The sequence below is a fragment of the Oncorhynchus keta genome, chromosome 8 (assembly GCF_023373465.1).
Source record: "Oncorhynchus keta strain PuntledgeMale-10-30-2019 chromosome 8, Oket_V2, whole genome shotgun sequence".
Classification (NCBI taxonomy): domain Eukaryota; kingdom Metazoa; phylum Chordata; class Actinopteri; order Salmoniformes; family Salmonidae; genus Oncorhynchus; species Oncorhynchus keta.
In genome coordinates, this window is record NC_068428.1 from 1,098,034 (window position 1) to 1,117,803 (window position 19,770).

The following is a 19,770-nucleotide window of genomic DNA, read 5'->3' on the forward strand; positions in this document are numbered from 1 at the left end:
TGATTTAAAGCCAGACTGAAAAGAACATACTGAGCGGTGTTCAATAAGTTTTTTTAACTGTGAGTTCACTACGGATTCATAGACCTTGGCCAGGATAGGGAGTTTAGAGAGAGGATGATGGTTATTAGCATCTGAGTGATCTCCACCCTTTAGCAGTGGGAGGACATAAGCTGATTTCCAAATGCTGGGTATGGAATTGGTCTAGAGACTCAAGTTGAAAATGTGAGCCACAGGTTCAGTAATAATACCAGCTGCTATCTTTAAGAGGTAGGGGTCCAGGTTGTCTGGACCTGCAGACTTTTTAGTGTTTATTGCCTTTTGTGCTTTATAGACCTCAGTATAAGAAACAGGCTCAAAGTTAGGAGCAGGTCTGGTTTACAAGGGCAGAATAAATCCCCCTATGACCTGCCGTGACAAAGGTAATATACCCTTTGTTCTTCAGAAAGGGAGATGTGGTGTAATGTTAATGTTGAGCAGTGACATAGGAGGGGCTTGATTGTCACAGGGAGGCAGAAGCCTGGACATTTTTTTGCCAGCATGTGTGTTCAATTACAAGCCTTTTTTACGTTGTATTAAACAGTATACACATACAGAAGCAGTCCGTGTCTTCAAAAAGTAACCTACTCCGTTGGAGACAGGGTTGCATTTCAGGCATCATTCAGGGCCAAAATGCCCCACGAGCCAGAAACCATCCTTTCACTGCTTGTGCGCACTCAGTCAGCTGACACTCAAAGTCACGTGATTTTTGTAGGCAGATAGAGTGCACAAGGTTGCTGGTAAACATCTCGCTGGGTTTGAAACAAAGTTTCTAGTTATTGTATATTATATCCTCGCACGTCCAACATGGCTTGGACAAAGTATCAACTCTTTCTTGCGGGTCTTATGCTCACAACCGGCTCTATCAACACTCTATCAGCAAAGTAAGTGAACGCTTCAATTATGTTGTCCATTGATGACACCGTGTTTACAATGTAGCCAACGCGAATGTAATGCGTGTTTGACCATCAAGATTCAGGCTGAAATGTTGTTCATATTTATTGCACTATTCCTGGTAAACAGAGTTGTTCCTCAATATATTTGTATCAACAGTTGTCTAAATTGGCGATTCATATGGTATCTTTAATTTGGGAAAGTAAATATTTCCACCATCTTTGTAAATACCTTTTCATACAATCAAGCATGGTTGATAATGATATTCTGTAAGTTTAATTACAGCTGTCAATTGTAATGTATGATTACATTTGAAATGGGGAAATTGCTAGACATTCGACAAAATGCCAGACAAGGAAACCTTTCACATTTGCCTTGCGTCACTGTTGATTCATGTCTTGTCATGTCATGAAATGCAGGACACTGCTGTCTCAGCAAATCACTGGCTTTGTGCCACAAAACAGACACGACTCTAAATTGACTTCTGTAAATTACAGCAGTTTAACTTATTTTGCTGTCATGCAAAATAGGATGTGGATTGGGGTTACAGGTGGTAGTTCTGCTACTCTGCTTTTTTATGTCATGTGGAAATGACACCTAATCAACTTTAACATTTTGTCAAAGATGTGGTCTAGTCTGGCAAAAGTCCCTTAATATGGATACTGTATGTTACACATGGTTGCTCTTGCTCAGTGAAATGAGTCAATGTAGCAAATAGAGAGATCAAGTTTCATCCACTTTTTGGTACTTCTTACCAGGGCAGTCACCTGAAACCAAACCCTTCACTGTCTGCGCTTCACTGAGGAGAATGTTATCTTGAGCTGAGAACAGTTGTTTGTTGTTTAGAATTTATTTTATTTATTTTTAGGGGTAATTTGTGAAGACCCTTTGAGTTGATTTGACCAACTGTGTTAAAGACTTGGCAGTGTGTGAATGTCAAATGTGTTCAGATCAAGAGATAACTTTTGTCAATAACCAGTGACTCAATCGGGCATATTTGTGATATGGAGCTCAATCTGCTGATGTGTGAGGGGAAAAGGCAGCATCATCACTTTGTGTGGCACTGTGACTACTACATCCCTTCTATTGAATCAGCAAGGAGAACACTCACATGCCAGTCATGCCTCTACTGATTAGGCCTATTGGACTATAAAAGCCAATAGGTGCTCGTGCTGACCGATTAATGGAAAAGTTGGGTATTTTTTAAATTTTAAACAACATCTATAAAATCATTTGAATTCCATTTTTCTGTGAGCTCGATGTTCAGTTTCTGCAGGGGCGCAACTTTGCTTTTAGAAGTGGGGGGGGACATAATTATAGAACAAAAAAATGTATATTAATAAATAAATTCACCAAGTTGCATAAAAACTCAAAACAGCGTATCGGAATCTGTTCGGTGTGGGTGGAGCAGAGACGAGACTGATGACATCAATGCATCAAACTCATTGCATTCCGGCGGACGTCTTTCATTGTCAATAGAGCAGTCAGTAACGCATTGTTGGGGGTACCGCACTAGGCTGTGGTGCATTCTGTGTACCGCATGCGTTCAATATTTAACTCATGTGTCATTTTACCATGCGGTGGTACAAACGGAAGTACACTCACACACACACTCTCCAACAAGCTCGCTTTTAGCTATTTGAAAGCTAAGCACTTGGGCGTCAAGTACGGAAAATGCAGGCTAGACATCTGGTAAAAAAACAAAGATGATTTGTTTATTAGGCTGTTCCAAATTGTCAGAAAATTTATATTTATAAACATGCTCCTTTTTCTTGATCTTCTTATTGTTATTATTACTATTATAAATAGTGTAATTATAATTAGTAGGCTTAGTATAGCAGCCTCGTATAACCACCACTGAGCTGTAGGCCTAAAAGCACATCCTGTTTAGTCTTAATACCGTAACTTACTTAGGCCTATATTTCAATACTTATATAGGCTACTGTATCAATCATTAATTTGTTCATGTCATACAGCATTCGAGTCATTCATGATTTGAAATTCAATCAAGCATTTTAGTTTTAAAATAAAACAAAGCGAGCCTTGAATAATTTGCTTAATCAATAAATAAACAGTTCCATTTTGGAAATTGCATTCGCAAATGAATGCGACGGTTTTTAGTCTTTGCTGTAATAAAGGCTTGAAAAAACTCTCTTTCTAATTTTACCTTTATTTAACCAGGCAAGTCAGTTAAGAACATATTCTTATTTTCAATAATGGCCTGGGAACAGTGGGTTAACTGCCTGTTCAGGGGCAGAACGACAGATTTGTACCTTGTCAGCTCGGGGGTTTGAACTCGCAACCTCAACCTTCCGGTTACTAGTCCAATGCTCTAACCACTAGGCTACGCTACCTCTGGTATGCTTAGAATTAATTTAGTCTTTACATTGTTCCAAATGGTCAGAAATTATATTGTAATCTATACAGCACCTGTTTGGAACACATAATATGCACATAGAGCTTGCTCCTCACCTTTTTATTGATCTCCAGTATTTTCCACAGCAAGACATGTATTCCACACATCTGACTTTCCCTTTACCTCCTGAGCAATGAGTAAACATTCCCCCATTTCAAGTTTATTTGTCATGTCTTCTGCATCCATTTTGCTGTCTGATGTGATATGCCCTATTTGGATGGGATTAGTCTTATTGGGGGAGGTCGGGTAATATAATTATGTGCACAAGCACAAAACACCACATTTGTATTTTTCTGCTATGTCAGTAATTTCTACATGGCAGGAGTGTAAAAATTACAGATAGAATAACCTACTGTTTTTTTATGTCTGAGTTAGACAGGTGTTGCTCGCGGTTGGCACAAAGCAATAACTGATTTGATAAATTGAACTAAGTGCTGCATGTAGGCCATTCATATATAGCTTATCAACTTTCACAGTGAATGCTTTTGTGCGTATGAATTGAATATTGCTAAATGCATCAGTAAAAAAATAGAGCCTATTTAATGCAACCCTTGCTGTTAATAGATCACAAAGCAGCAAACAACTGACAAACATTTGGAAATGTTAAGTTAACTTTCTCATCCATAACCTTGAAACGCATATTAAGTGCAATTTTTCTAAATGTTATTTTTTTTAAACTTTACTTAACTAGGCAAGTCAGTTAAGAACAAATTATTATTTACAATGACAGCCTACCCTGTGCTTTAACAAAGTACTGAGTAAAAATCCAACTGTTTTTGCTTCATCATTAAGGTAATGTACATTTACATTACATTTAAGTCATTTAGCAGACGCTTTTGACTTACAAATTGGTGCATTCACCTTATGACATCCAGTGGAACAGCCACTTTACAATAGTGCATCTAAATCTTTTAAGGAGGGGGGTGAGAATGATTACTTTATCCTATCCTAGGTATTCCTTAAAGAGGTGGGGTTTCAGGTGTCTCCGGAAGGTGGTGATTGACTCCGCTGTCCTGGCGTCGTGAGGGAGTGTGTTCCACCATTGGGGAGCCAGAGCAGCGAACAGTTTTGACTGGGCTGAGCGGGGAACTGTACTTCCTCAGTGGTAGGGAGGCGAGCAGGCCAGAGGTGGATGAACGCAGTGCCCTTGTTTGGTTGTAGGGCCTGATCAGAGCCTTAGGGGAGCTCCGTAGGCAAGCACCATGGTCTTGTAGCGGATGCGAGCTTCAACTGGGAAGCCAGTGGAGAGCGGAGGAGCGGGGTGACGTGAGAGAACTTGGGAATTCAGTTTGAGTGCCATAATTCTGGATGTGTGTAGCCCAGCAGTTGCAGAATCCAGACTGACAGTGCCTGGATTGGGACCTGCGCCGCTTCCTGTGTGACACCGCCTAGAGCATGATGTTAGTTGAGAACGACAGGGTGTTGTCCAAGAGGTTCTTAGCGCTCTGACACAATGGAGTTGTCAACCGTGATGGCGAGATCATGGAACGGGCAGTCCTTCCCGGGAGGAAGAGCAGCTCCGTCTTGCCGAGGTTCAGCTTGAGGTGGTGATGTCATCCACACTTTGTCTGCCACATGCAGAGATTTGCCACCTGGTCATATTAATGCATAGCAATGATAGGAGAGACCATGTGAGGTTATTGACTTGGTGTATAGCGAGAATAGAACAGAGCCCTGGGGGACACCAATTGAGAGCGTGTGGTGAGGAGACAGATTTAAGCGACCTGTGTTCAAGCGTGGGCCGCGCCGGAGATGCCCAAAGGGTGGAGAGGAATCTGATGGTTCACAGTATCGAAGGCAGCCGATAGGTCTAGAAGGATGAGAGCAGAGGAGAGAGAGTTAGCTTTAGCAGTACGGAGCGCCTCCGTGATTCTCAGTTGAATGACTAGTCTTGAAACCTGACTGATTTGGATCAAGAAGGTCATTCTGAGAGAGATAGCGGGAGAGCTGGCCAAGGACGGCACGTTCAAGAGTTTTGGAGAGAAAAGAAAGAAGGGATTGGTCTGTAGTTGTTTACAAAGGTTTTTTTTTTCTTGAAGACGGAAGGGACGTAGCCAGCGGTCAGGGGATGAGTTGATGAGCAGGTGAGGTAAGGGAGAAGGTCTCCGGAAATGGTCTGGAGAAGAGAGGAGGGGATAGGGTAGGTTGTTTCCAAGACGCAAGATTTCATCTGGAGAGAGAGGGGAGAAAGAGGTCAGAGCACAGGGTAGGGCAGTGTGAGCAGAACCCGGTGTCGTTTGACTTAGCAAACGAGGATCAGGATGTCGTCGACCTTCTTTTCAAAATGGTTGACGAAGTCATCTGCAGAGAGGGGGAGGGGAGGAGGATTCAGGAGGGAGGAGAAGGTGGCAAAGAGCTTCCTAGGGTTAGAGGCAGATGCTTGGAATTTAGAGTGGTAGAAAGTGGCTTTAGCAGCAGAGACAGAGGAGGAAAATGTAGAGAGGAGGGAGCGAAAGGATGCCAGGTCCGCAGGGAGGCAGATTTTCCTATTTCCGCTCGGCTGCCCGGAGCCCTGTTCTGTGAGTCGCAATGAGTCGTCGAGCCACGGAGGCGGGAGGGAGGACCGAGCCGGCCTGGAAGATAGGGGACATAGAGAGTCAAAGGATGCAGAAAGGGAGGAGAGGAGGGTTGAGGAGGCAGAATCAGGAGATAGGTTGGAGAAGGTTTGAGCAGAGGGAAGAGATGATAGGATGGAAGAGGAGAGAGTAGCGGGGAGAGAGAGCGAAGGTTGGGACGGCGCGATACCATCCGAGTAGGGGCAGTGTGGGAAGTGTTGGATGAGAGCGAGAGGGAAAAGGATACAAGGTAGTGGTCGGAGACTTGGAGGGAGTTGCAATGAGGTTAGTGGAAGAACAGCATCTAGTAAAGATGAGGTCGAGCGTATTGCCTGCCTTGTGAGTAGGGGGAAGGTGAGAGGATGAGGTCAAAAGAGGAAAGGAGTGGAAAGAAGGAGGCAGAGAGGAATGAGTCAAAGGTAGACGTGGGGAGGTTAAAGTCGCCCAGAACTGTGAGAGGTGAGCCGTCCTCAGGAAAGGAGCTTATCAAGACATCAAGCTCATTGATGAACTCTCCGAGGGGACCTGGAGGGCGATACATGATAAGGATGTTAAGCTTGAAAGGGCTGGTAACTGTGACAGCATGAAATTCAAAGGAGGCGATAGACAGATGGGTAAGGGGAGAAAGAGAGAATGGCCACTTGGGAGAGATGAGGATCCCGGTGCCACCACCCCGCTGACCAGAAGCTCTCGGGGTGTGCGAGAACACGTGGGCGGACGAAGAGAGAGCAGTAGGAGTAGCAATCTGTGGTGATCCATGTTTCCGTCAGTGCCAAGAAGTCGAGGGACTGGAGGGAGGCATAGGCTGAGATGAACTCTGCCTTGTTGGCCGCAGATCGGCAGTTCCAGAGGCTACCGGAGACCTGGAACTCCACGTGGGTCGTGCGCGCTGGGACCACCAGATTAGGTGGCGCGGCCACGCGGTGTGGAGCGTTTGTATGGTCTGTGCAGAGACGAGATAACAGGGATAGACAGACACATAGTTGACAGGCTACAGAAGAGGCTACGCTAATGCAAGGAGATTGGAATGACAAGTGGACTACACGTCTCGAATGTTCAGAAAGTTGCTTACGTAGCAAGAATCTTATTGACTAAAATGATTAAAATGATACAGTACTGCTGAAGTAGGCTAGCTGGCAGTGGCTGCGTTGTTGACACTACACTAATCAAGTCGTTCCGTTGAGTGTAATAGTTTCTACAGTGCTGCTATTCGGGGCTAGCTGGCTAGCTAGCAGTGTTGATTACGTTACGTTACGTTAAAAGAACGACAATAGCTGGCTAGCTAACCTAGAAAATCGCTCTAGACTACACAATTATCTTTGATACACAGACGGCTATGTAGTTAGCTACGATCAAACAAATCAAACCGTTGTGCTGTAATGAAATGAAATGAAAATGTGATACTACCTGTGGAGCGAAGCAGAATGCGACCGGGTTGTTGAGTGCGGAAGTTCTATTCAGTAGACGTTGGCTAGCTGTTCTTAGCTAGCAGTGTCTCCTACGTTAAGGACGACAAATAGCTGGATAGCTAACCTCGGTAAATTAAGATAATCACTCTAAGACTACACGCTCTAAACTACACAATTATCTTGGATACGAAGACAGCAAAGACAACTATGTAGCTAGCTAACACTACACTAATCAAGTCGTTCAGTTGAGTGTAATAGTTTCTACAGTGCTGCTATTCGGTAGACGGTGGACGTTTGCTAGCTGGCTAGCTGCTGGGCAGATAGCAGTGTAGACTACGTTAGGACGACGAAATACGAAGTTGCAATAGAAGTGCTGACTGTTTCACTTTGTTGTCCTCTTTCTTTTCCTTTTTCTTCTGTCCTTCTTTTGTCCTTATTTTGTCTTCCTTTCTTCTGTTAACTAGATATTTTTTGTTATTCTTTGTAAGCTAGCTAGCTTCTTCCAGGAGAGTCCCTAGCAACATGTATGTAGATTGATTAGGGGAGGAAAATAATTTGATCCATTTTCGAATAAGGCTGTAACGAAACAAAATGTGAAAAGTCAAGATTTCTGTATTTCTGTATGTACAATGCATTCGGAAAGAATTCAGATCCCTTGACTTTTTCCACATTTTCTTAAATTACAGCCTTATTCTAAAATTGATTTAAATTATGTTTTTTCCTCATCAATCTACACACAATACCCCATAATTATCAGGGATCAAGGTAAGACCCAAGTGCAGACTGTGTGAAGTAAATGTTTATTGTAACAACAGGGGCAGGAAAATGACAGGTCAAGGCAGGCAGGGGTCAATAATCCAGAGTAGGAGCAAAGGTACAGGACAGCAGGCAGGCTCAGGGTCAGGCAGAGTGGTCAGGCAGGCGGGTTCGGAGTCAGGACATGCAAGGGTCAAAACCAGGTGGGCGAGAAAAGAGAAACTGGAAAAAGCAGGAGCTGAGACACAAAACACTATTAGGCTTGAACAAACAAGAAGAACTGGCACCGACAGACAGAAAACGATACCTGGAGGGTGTGGAGATAAGCACAAGGACAGGTGAAACAGATCAGGGCGTGCCAATAATGACAAAGCAAAAACAGGATTTTAGACACTTTTGCAAATTTATTATAAATAATTACATAAGTATTCAGACTAGAGGTCGACCGATTAATCTTCATTTAACTAGGCAAGTCAGTTAACTTCTTGCGTCGAGCCATCCCGGATCCGGTATCGTGACTACAGCCTCAAGATCATTACCATAACGCAACGTTAACTATTCATGAAAATCGCAAATTCAATTAAATTAATCTATTTGCTCTCAAGCTTAGCCTTTTCTTAACAACACTGTCATCTCAGATTTTCAAAATATGCTTCTCAACCATTGCAAAACAAGCATTTGTGTAACAGTATTGACAGCTAGCGTAGCATTTAGCATAGCATTTAGCATTAGCATTCAGCAGGCAACATTTTCACAAAAAACAGAAAAGCATTCAAATAAAATCATTTACCTTTGAAGAACTTCAGATGTTTTCAATGAGGAGACTCTCAGATAGCAAATGTTCAGTTTTTCCTGAAAGATTATTTGTTTAGGACAAATCGCTCCGTTTTCTGCGTCACGTTTAGCTACGAAAAAAACCTGTATCCCGGATTGTGTAAATCTATCCGCAAGCTCATTAGCATAACACAACGTTAACTATTCATGAAAATTGCAAATGAAATTAAATTAATCTATTTGCTCTCAAGCTTAGCCTTTTGTTAACAACACTGTCATCTCAGATTTTCAAAATATGCTTTTGAACCATAGCTAAACAAGCATTTGTGTAACAGTATTGATAGCCTAGCATAGGATTATGCCTGGCTTTCAGCATGCAACATTTTCACAAAAACCAGAAAAGGATTCAAATAAAATCATTTACCTTTGAAGAACTTCAGATGTTTTCAATGAGGAGACTCTCAGTTAGATAGCAAATGTTCCGTTTTTGCAAAAAATATTATTTGTGTTGACAAATCGCTCTGTTTTGTTCATCACCTTAGGGTAAGAAAAAAAAAAGTCATTAAAACGCAAACTTTTTTCCAAATTAACTCCACAATATCGACAGAAACATGGCAAACCGATGTTTAGAATCAATCCTCAAGGTGTTTTTCACATATCTATCGACGATAAATCCTTCGTGGCAGTTGACTTTCTCTTCTGAAGAAATGGAACGCGCATGGACCTACAGATTACGCAATAATTTCGACACAGGACACCGCGGGACACCATCTTATGGTCAATCTTCCAATGATATGCCTACAAACACGTCACAATGCTGCAGACACCTTGGAGAAACGACACAAAGGGCAGGCTCATTCCTGGCGCATTGACAGCCATATAAGGAGACATTGGAACACAGCGCCTTCAGAATCTGGGGCATTTCCAATATGAAACTTCATCTTGGTTTCACCTGTAGCATTAGTTCTGGGGCACTCACAGATAATATCTTTGCAGTTTTGGAAACGTCAGAGTTTTGTCTTTCCAAAGCTGTCAATTCCATGCATATTCGAGCATCTTTTCATGACAAAATATCTTTTTTAAAACGGGAACGTTTTTTATCCAAAAATTAAGAGCGCCCCCTATCTCGAAGAGGTTAAAGAACACATTCTTATTTACAATGACGGCCTAGGAACGGTGGGTTAACTGCCTCGTTCAGTGGCAGAAAGACAGATTTTCACCTTGTCAGCTCGGGGGTTCCAATCTTGCAATCTTACAGTTAACTAGTCCAATGCAATAACGACCTGCCTCTCTCTCATTGCACATTGTTACGAAAATGCAGTAAGCCAAGGTAAGTTGCTAGCTAGCATTAAACTTATCTTTAAAAAAAACAATTAATCATAATCATAATCACTAGTTAACTACACATGGTTGATGATATTACTAGATATTATCTAGCGTGTCCTGTGTTGCATATAATCTGACTGAGCATACAAGTATCTAAGTATCTGACTGAGCGGTGGTAGGCAGAAGCATGCGCGTAAACATTCATTTAAACAGCACTTTCGTGCGTTTTGCCAGCAGCTCTTCGATGTGCGTCAAGCATTGTGCTGTTTATGACTTCAAACCTATCAACTCCCGAGATGAGGCTGGTGTGACCGAAGTGAAATGGCTGGCTCCTTAGCGCGTGCTAATAGCATTTCAAACTTCACTCGCTCTGAGCCTTGGGGTGGTTGTTTTCCTTGCTCTGCATGGGTAACACTGCTTCGATGTGGTGGCTGTTGTCGTTGTGTTGCTGGTTCGAGCCCAGGGAGGAGCGAAGAGAGGGACGGAAGCTATACTGTTACACTGGCAATACTAAAGTGCCTATAAGAACATCCAATAGTCAAACGTTAATGAAATGCAAATGGTATAGAGGGAAATAGTCCTATAATAACTACAACCTAAAACTTCTTACCTGGGAATATTGAAGACTCATGTTAAAAGGAACCACCAGCTTTCATATGTTCTCATGTTCTGAGCAAGGAACTGAAACATTTACATACATTTACATTTAAGTCATTTAGCAGACGCTCTTATCCAGAGCGACTTACAAATTGGTGCATTCACCTTATGACATCCAGTGGAACAGCCACTTTACAATAGTGCATCTAAATCTTTTAAGGGGGGTGAGAAGGATTACTTTATCCTATCCTAGGTATTCCTTAAAGAGGTGGGGTTTCAGGTGTCTCCGGAAGGTGGTGATTGACTCTGCTGTCCTGGCGTCGTGAGGGAGTGTGTTCCACCATTGGGGAGCCAGAGCAGCGAACAGTTTTGACTGGGCTGAGCGGGAACTGTACTTCCTCAGTGGTAGGGAGGCGAGCAGGCCAGAGGTGGATGAACGCAGTGCCCTTGTTTGGGTGTAGGGCCTGATCAGAGCCTGGAGGTACTGAGGTGCCGTTCCCCTCACAGCTCCGTAGGCAAGCACCATGGTCTTGTAGCGGATGCGAGCTTCAACTGGAAGCCAGTGGAGAGAGCGGAGGAGCGGGGTGACGTGAGAGAATTTGGGAAGGTTGAACACCAGACGGGCTGCGGCGTTCTGGATGAGTTGTAGGGGTTTAATGGCACAGGCAGGGAGCCCAGCCAACAGCGAGTTGCAGTAATCCAGACGGGAGATGACAAGTGCCTGGATTAGGACCTGCGCCGCTTCCTGTGTGAGGCAGGGTCGTACTCTGCGGATGTTGTAGAGCATGAACCTACAGGAACGGGCCACCGCCTTGATGTTAGTTGAGAACGACAGGGTGTTGTCCAGGATCACGCCAAGGTTCTTAGCGCTCTGGGAGGAGGACACAATGGAGTTGTCAACCGTGATGGCGAGATCATGGAACGGGCAGTCCTTCCCGGGAGGAAGAGCAGCTCCGTCTTGCCGAGGTTCAGCTTGAGGTGGTGATCCGTCATCCACACTGATATGTCTGCCAGGCATGCAGAGATGCGATTCGCCACCTGGTCATCAGAAGGGGGAAAGGAGAAGATTAATTGTGTGTCGTCTGCATAGCAATGATAGGAGAGACCATGTGAGGTTATGACAGAGCCAAGTGACTTGGTGTATAGCGAGAATAGGAGAGGGCCTAGAACAGAGCCCTGGGGGACACCAGTGGTGAGAGCGCGTGGTGAGGAGACAGATTCTCGCCACGCCACCTGGTAGGAGCGACCTGTCAGGTAGGACGCAATCAAGCGTGGGCCGCGCCGGAGATGCCCAACTCGGAGAGGGAAACGTTAGCTTTCTTACATAGCACATATTGCACTTTTACGTTCTTCTCCAACACTTTGTTTTTGCATTATTTAAACCAAATTGAAAATGTTTCATCATCTACTTGAGGCTAAAGAGATTTTATTGATGTATTATATTAAGTTCAAATAAGTGTTAATTTCAGATTGTTGTATTTAAAAAAAATGTTTTTTTTAAATAATCGAACCTTTGACAGCGATAACTGACTTGAATCTTCTTGGGTATGACGCTACAAGCTTGGCACACCTGTATTTCCTGCACTTCTGCACTTCTCTGCAGATCCTCTCAAGCTCTGTCAGGTTGGAAGGGGAGCATCGCTGAGGTCCTGAGCACTCTGTTGCAAGTTTTCATCAAGGATCTCTCTGTACTTCGCTCCGTTCATCTTTCTCTCAATCCTGACTAGTCTCCCAGTCCCTGCTGCTGAAAAACATCCACACAGCATGATGCTGCCATCACCATGCTTCACCGTAGAAATGGTGCCAGGTTTCATCCAGACGTGACGCTTAGCCTTCAGGACAACGAGTCCAATCTTGGTTTCATCAGACCAGAGAATCTTGTTTCTCATGGTCTGAGAGGCCTTTAGGCAAACTCCAAGTGGGCTGTCATGTGCCTTTGATTGAAGAGTGGCTCCCGTCTGGCCATTCTACCATAAAGGCCTGATTTGGTGGAGTGCTCCAGAGATGGTTGTCCTTCTGGAAGGTTCTCCCATCTCCATAGAGGAACTCTGGAGCTCTGTCAGAGTGACCATTGGGTATTTGGTCACCTCCCTCACCAAGGCCCTTCTCCCTGATTGCTCAGTTTGGCCATGTGGCCAGCTCTAGGAAGAGTCTTGGTGGTTCCAAACTTCTTCCTTTTAAGAATGATGGAGGCAACTGTGTTCTTTGGGTCCTTCAATGCTGCAGATATGTTTTGGTACCCTTCCCCAGATATTTACCATTACCCAATCCTGTCTCTGAGCTCTTTCTTTCAACCTCATGGCTTGCTCTGCCATGCACTGTCAACTGTGTGATCTTATATAGACAGGTGTGTGCCTTTCCAAATCATGTCCTATCAATTGAATTTACCACAGGTGGACTCCAATCAAGTTGTAGAAACATCTCAAGGATGATCAATGGAAACAGGATGCACCTGAGCTCAATTTCAAATCTCATAGCAAAGGGTCTGAATACTTATGTAAATAAGTTTATTTTTATTTTTTTAATACATTTGAAAAAAAATATGAACCTGTTTTTGCTTTGTCATAATGGGGTATTGTGTTTAAATTGAGGAAAAAATAATGATTTATTCAATTTTAGAATACTTCTGTAACGTAACAAAATGTGGAGAAAGTCAAGGGGTCTGAATACTCTCCGAATGCACTGTATATATGTATGATATGTGTGTCTGTAGCTTTTTCACTCATCATTATTGCCGATTCATTCAGGATTATCCGTAATCATGGGAGCATCCACATTAATATAGAAGTATTTAAACATATTCTATTTTTATTTACATTAAGTGACTCCAAAATGACGCTACATTATTTAACCATTATGTTGTCCCCAATTGAAATGAATCTGAAACACAACCAAAAAAAACTGCAAATTCATTGGCAGTTACTGTCTTGTCCCATATGGACTCAGGAGAGGCAAAGGTTGAGAGCCTTGCGTCCTCTGAAACAACCCTTCCAAGCTGCACTGCTTCTTGACACACTGCTCACATAACCCGAAAGCCAGCCACACCAATGTGTTGGAGGAAACACTGTCAAACTGGCCAGGTCAGCTTGCAGGCACCTCGCCCGCCACAAGGAGTCGCTAGAGCGCGATGGGACAAGGAAATCCCAGCCGGCTAAACCCTCCCCTAACCCGGACAATGCTGGGCCAATTGTGCGCCGCCTCATGGGTCTCCCAGTCAAGGTTGGCTGTGATATAGCCTGGTATCGAACCTGGGGCTGTAATGACACCTCAAGCACTGCGATGCAGTGCCTTAGACCACTGCGCCACTCGGGAGACCTGGTGTGACATTCTTGAGCAAACTTAATCAACGTTCTCTTCTCCTCCAGATGGGCTGACATGTTCTCCGCAAAGGGTTGTAAAGACTCCCCTGAACACGCATTCGCCCACCCATTTGTACAGGTACAGTCTTTCAAATAAAAATACATAGTGTGTAAGCTAAGACTTAAATTAATCACTTGTCTTTATCAACATTTTGGATGGATTAAATGTCAGTTATTTTTTATTGCTCAGTGTCTGTTACTCCTGCCTCCCCTCTCTCTCTTTCTACCCCTCTGCCTCTCCTCTCTAGGCCGTAGGGATGTTCCTGGGAGAGCTCAGTTGTCTGGCTGTCTTCCACATGCTGCTTTGTCACTACAGACGGAGACCAGAGCCCAAGATGAACACGGGCCAGAGCTTCAACCCCCTCCTTTTCCTTTCCCCTGCCCTCTGTGACATGACCGCGACCTCCATCATGTATGTTGGTACGTGACCCCTACATCCAGGATATTTATCTTCATTTGGTATTGCAGTGCGCTCCAGGGTTTCTGGGCATGTTGCTCGTTGCTTGAGCCGGCATTTAATTCCCTTGTACCTTATATAAAATATTTTAATGTGACAATTCACACCGAAAAGCGCTTCCAAGTTCTATTCTTCAAAAGTATTTTTCAAGAACTGCAAGGAAGTCAAAATTATCTGTAACATTATGGTCAGGGACACAATTAAACACATTTTTCCATTGAACTTGAAGTTCCTGTGATGAATCCTCCATTTTATTAAGGAACTGGAACACAATATCTGAGAACTCTAGATTGTCATAGTGAAAGTTTGTGCTGACTGCCTGCAGACCTGGGTTCAAATAGTATTTGCTTTCTTTTGCCTGGAACTAATTGCCAGTTGAACCAATTGAATAGTCCCAAGTGCAACTGCTGTCCATTTGCCACTCCGGGCAGACATATTGAAACAAGAAATCCTATTTACATTCTAGTCATTTAGCAGACACTCTTGTCCAGAGCGACTTAGTGTTAGTGCCTTTCACCTAGTCGGCTCAGGGATTTGAACCAGTAATGTTTCGGTTACTGGCACAGCACTATTAACCGCTAGGATACCTGCCGCCCTATTTGAACCAAGCTCTGTCTGTGACCCTCTGACTCTCTTCCCCAGCTCTGAACATGACGAGCGCCTCCAGCTTCCAGATGTTGCGCGGGGCAGTGATCATCTTCACAGGCCTGCTCTCGGTGGCCTTCCTAGGGCGCCGCCTGGTAGCCAGTCAGTGGACAGGCATCCTCATCACCATCCTGGGGTTGATAGTGGTGGGCCTGGCTGACTTCATGAGCGGACACAAGGACGACTCTCACAAACTTAGCGAGGTCATCACTGGTAAGGTTGAGAGAATGGTGGGTTGGAAGCGGATACTTGTAGAACACAATGAGTATGGTTTCATTCACACAATAATACAATTATTGTGAATAGTCAGATTAATATAATAGTTTGATTTTAAATGTTTACATGCTTTGCAAGGAGAACAATTTCCTTAATCCTGTTTACATGGACACATCGGAAAACAGGCTACCTGATGGGACTTTGATAAATGTAGAAAATCACCAATCACAATAAACATTTTACCACAGCGAACAGGTTATTTTTGTGAAGCCTATTTGAGTCTGAGTTCAGACATATGAAGTTTGTTTGTGAAAAGTATTTCTAAGATGAATACATCCAGTTTTTCCAAACTCAATATACTTGTGCAAAAGAAGAAAGCTTGCGTGGGATGTGCGCAGATCAAATACATGTAAAAATTGCCTACATCAAGCCAACAAATAAAAACATTGCAGTGCACAGGTATAAAATATCCTATAAATCACATTGGCTATGCATGGCCTGTCTGCAAGGAACTTGAACATTGTGTCAACTATTAACTTGGGTCCGGCCTGAAGCTCATGCTAGCAAACTTGCAACATTGTATGAAATATTCTGGGCCCTTAGAGTTTCCTGCTCCAGTGAGCTCCGGACAGACAGACACAGCTATAGGCTATTTGCACAAGATATAAGATATAGGCCTTTTTTATGACATTTCTACCAGATCAGAACATACCATTTTTTTTACCCTTTCATGCTGAGTGGTTATCAAAAGGGAGAGCATTTTCAAATAGGCTACGTTGAGGAACTATTGTCATTCTCATGTAAAAATAGACTTAGTTGACTTGCTTTTTGAGGCGAAGAAAAAATGACTCCATGGTGATGGTGAGTTAAGACAATCAGAAATAGTATCAGATTGCCAAATGGGCACATTTATAAGCCTACATTTGTGCGCAGGCCAGGTAGCGTAGGCCCAGGGCCATGCGTAATCAGGTGCGTGTCCTTACTCAAGATTGACAGGAGCGCTCCAAACAAAAGACAATAAATAAATTGACAACTCATAAATGAAATATAATAAACCGAGAACTTTTCCTCACAAGTGTAGCCTTGGTTGTGCGCTCCGCCATAATTTGCAAATAAATTCATTAAAAATCCTACAATGTGATTTTCTGGATTTTTTTTCTCATTTTGCCTGTCATAGTTGTAGTGTACCTATGATAAATTACAGGCCTCTCATCTTTTTAAGTGGGAGAACTTGCACAATTGGTGGCTGACTAAATACTTTTACATACACATATACACACACACACACACACACACACAGTGGGGAGAAAAAGTATTTGATAACCTGCAAAATCGGCAGTGTTTCCTACTTACAAAGCATGTAGAGGTCTGTAATTTTTTTTATCATAGGGACACTTCAACTGTGAGAGACGGAATCTAAAACAAAAATCCAGAAAATCACATTGAATAATTTAAGTAATTCATTTGCATTGTATTGCATGACATAAGTATTTGATCACCTACCAACCAGTAAGAATTCTGGCTCTCACAGACCTGTTAGTTTTTTCTTTAAGGAGCCCTCCTGTTCTCCACCCATTACCTGTATTAACTGCACCTGTTTGAACTCGTTACCTGTATAAAAGACACCTGTCCACACACTCAATCAAACAGACTCCAACCTCTCCACAATGGCCAAGACTAGAGAGCTGTGTAAGGACATCAGTGATAAAATTGTAGACCTTCACAAGGCTGGGATGGGCTACAGGACAATAAGGCAAGCAGCTTGGTGAGAAGGCAACAACTGTTGGCGCAATTATTAGAAAATGGAAGAAGTTCAAGATGACAGTCAATCACCCTCGGTCTGGGGCTCCATGCAAGATCTCACCTCGTGGGGCATCAATGATCATGAGGAAGGTGAGGGATCAGCCCAGAACTACACGGTAGGACCTGGTCGATGACCTGAAGAGAGCTGGGACCACAGGCTCAAAGAAAACCATTAGTAACACACTACGCCGTCATGGATTAAAATCTTACAGCACACGCAAGGTCCCCCTGCTCAAGTCAACCCATGTCCAGGCCCGTCTGAAGTTTGCCAATGACCATCTGGATGATCCAGAGGAGGAATGGGAGATGGTCATGTGGTCTGATGAGACAAAAATAGAGCTTTTTGGTCTAAACTCCACTCGCCGTGTTTGGAGGAAGAAGGATGAGTACAACCCCAAGAACACCATCCCAACTGAAGCATGGAGGTGGAAACATCATTCTTTGGGGATGCTTTTCTGCAAAGGGGACAGGACGACTGCACTGTATTGAAGGGAGGATGGATGGGGCCATGTATCGCAAGATCTTGGCCAACAACCTCCTTCCCTCAGTAAGAACATTGAAGATGGGTCGTGGCTGGGTCTTCCAGCATGACAACGACCCGAAACACACAGCCAGGGCAACTAAGGAGTGGCTCCGTAAGAAGCATCTCAAGGTCCTGGAGTGGCCTAGCCAGTCTCCAGACCTGAACCCAATAGAAAATTGCTGTTTGGAGGGAGCTGAAAGTTCGTATTGCCCAGCGACAGCCCCGAAACCTGAAGGATCTGGAGAAGGTCTGTATGAAAGAGTGGGCCAAAATCCCTGCTGCAGTGTATGCAAACCTGTTCAAGAACTACAGGAAACGTATGATCTCTGTAATTGCAAACAAAGGTTTCTGTACCAAATATTAAGTTCTGCTTTTCTTATGTATCAAATACTTATGTCATACAATAAAATGCAAATGAATTACTTTAAAAAAATCATACAATGTGATTTTCTGGATTTTTGTTTTAGATTCCGTCTCTCACAGTTGAAGTGTACCTTTGATGTAAAATTACAGACCTCTACATGCTTTGTAAGTAGGAAAACCTGCAAAATCGTCAGTGTATCAAATACTTGTTCTCCCCACGGTATATATATTTTTATTTATTTATTTGCCGCTGCTCGACTAAAAACAAATCTTGATCAAACAATCGACCAGTCAACTAAATGTTGTCAGCCCTACTCTGCCTACTGCCATAATCAGTTTAATCTTACATTATTACTGTGCATGTTAACATACTCATTGTTAAGAGGATAATGAGTGGGCACTTACAGTGACAAAGGTAGGGCCCTGTTCAAATACTCTTAGAACAGTGTTTACCAACCACTGTCTTAGAATATATCTTTCCCTCCTTCCTCACTTGAATTGATTACGGATCTAACTTATGATTGGGTAGTTGAAAGCAAGCTTAACAGAGCAGTTATTTCACCAGTCCAGTCACATCTGATCAGTGATTACCTCAAGGAAAATGGGAAGGATACATTTGAATGGTATTCAAACAGGGCCAACGACTTGTTTCTACAGAGACTGGTTTTCCCACACCAGCAACATCTTGCTAAAATAAATGTCCAATGAGGAACTGCCGTGCAAAGGCCTTACCCGTCTCTTCTAACCCTAAGGTGACCTTCTGATCATCATGGCCCAGGTCATTGCTGCTGTCCAGATGGTTCTGGAGGAGAAGTTTGTCTACAAGCATGATGTTCATCCTTTACGGGCAGTGGGCACTGAAGGTACGGTACAGTGAACATACTGTATACATAGGACGGCTGTGTGCATTTGGTTAATGTATAACTCCATGTACAGAATGTAACAATAATGTTTAACCTGTACACTCTTAAGAAACACAAGCATAATAATCAGATGTGTAGGTAGTACTTAATGACCTATTTAACAATTTCTGTTAATTTATTTCAACAGAAAAAAGTGTCTCCATTTCGTACTTGAGATGGTGCTAATGTTTGTAGATCATTACGTACATGATTTATAATGCGAGATACCTGGAGAAAATCAGACCTCTGGAGAATGTTTTTTTGTTATGCCCCTCCATTCAGTAAAATATATTGGATCTCCCTGAACTCTTGGGGGGGAAAAAAAAAGTCCCCATCTCCTATACCCAAAATAATAATTACAACTTAACCTCTAGCAACGAGCAATCCCATATCCAGGAGCGTAATCATAGCCTCAAGCACATTACCATAACGCAACGTTTCCTATTCATGAAAATCGCAAATGAAATAAATATATTGGCTCACAAGCTTAGCCTTTTAACACTCATCTCAGATGTTCAAAATATGCTTTTCAACCATAGCTACACAAGCATTTGTGTAAGAGTATTGATAGCTAGCATAGCATTAAGCCTAGCATTCAGCAGGCAACATTTTCACAAAAACAAGAAAAGCATTCAAATAAAATCATTTACCTTTGAAGAACTTCGGATGTTTTCAATGAGGAGACTCTCAGTTAGATAGCAAATGTTCAGTTTTTCCAAAAAGATTACTTGTGTAGGAG

General features: G+C 43.0%; 1 protein-coding gene across 3 annotated transcripts in view; it reads left to right on the forward strand.

Annotated features, from left to right (window-relative positions):
• Window positions 1–669: 669 nt before the first annotated feature.
• Window positions 670–19,770, forward strand: part of LOC118386654 (solute carrier family 35 member F6-like) — a 379,817-nt gene continuing 360,716 nt past the window's right edge. For all 3 annotated transcript variants that reach the window (XR_008140652.1, XR_008140653.1, XM_035774371.2), the window contains exons 1-5: window positions 670–920; window positions 14,129–14,201; window positions 14,371–14,542; window positions 15,222–15,437; window positions 18,882–18,992. Coding sequence is in view for 1 of the 3 variants with exons in the window: in XM_035774371.2 (XP_035630264.1) it covers window positions 844–920; window positions 14,129–14,201; window positions 14,371–14,542; window positions 15,222–15,437; window positions 18,882–18,992 (649 nt within the window). In the remaining 2 variants the exon portion in view is untranslated. The remainder of the gene's footprint in view (window positions 921–14,128; window positions 14,202–14,370; window positions 14,543–15,221; window positions 15,438–18,881; window positions 18,993–19,770) is intronic.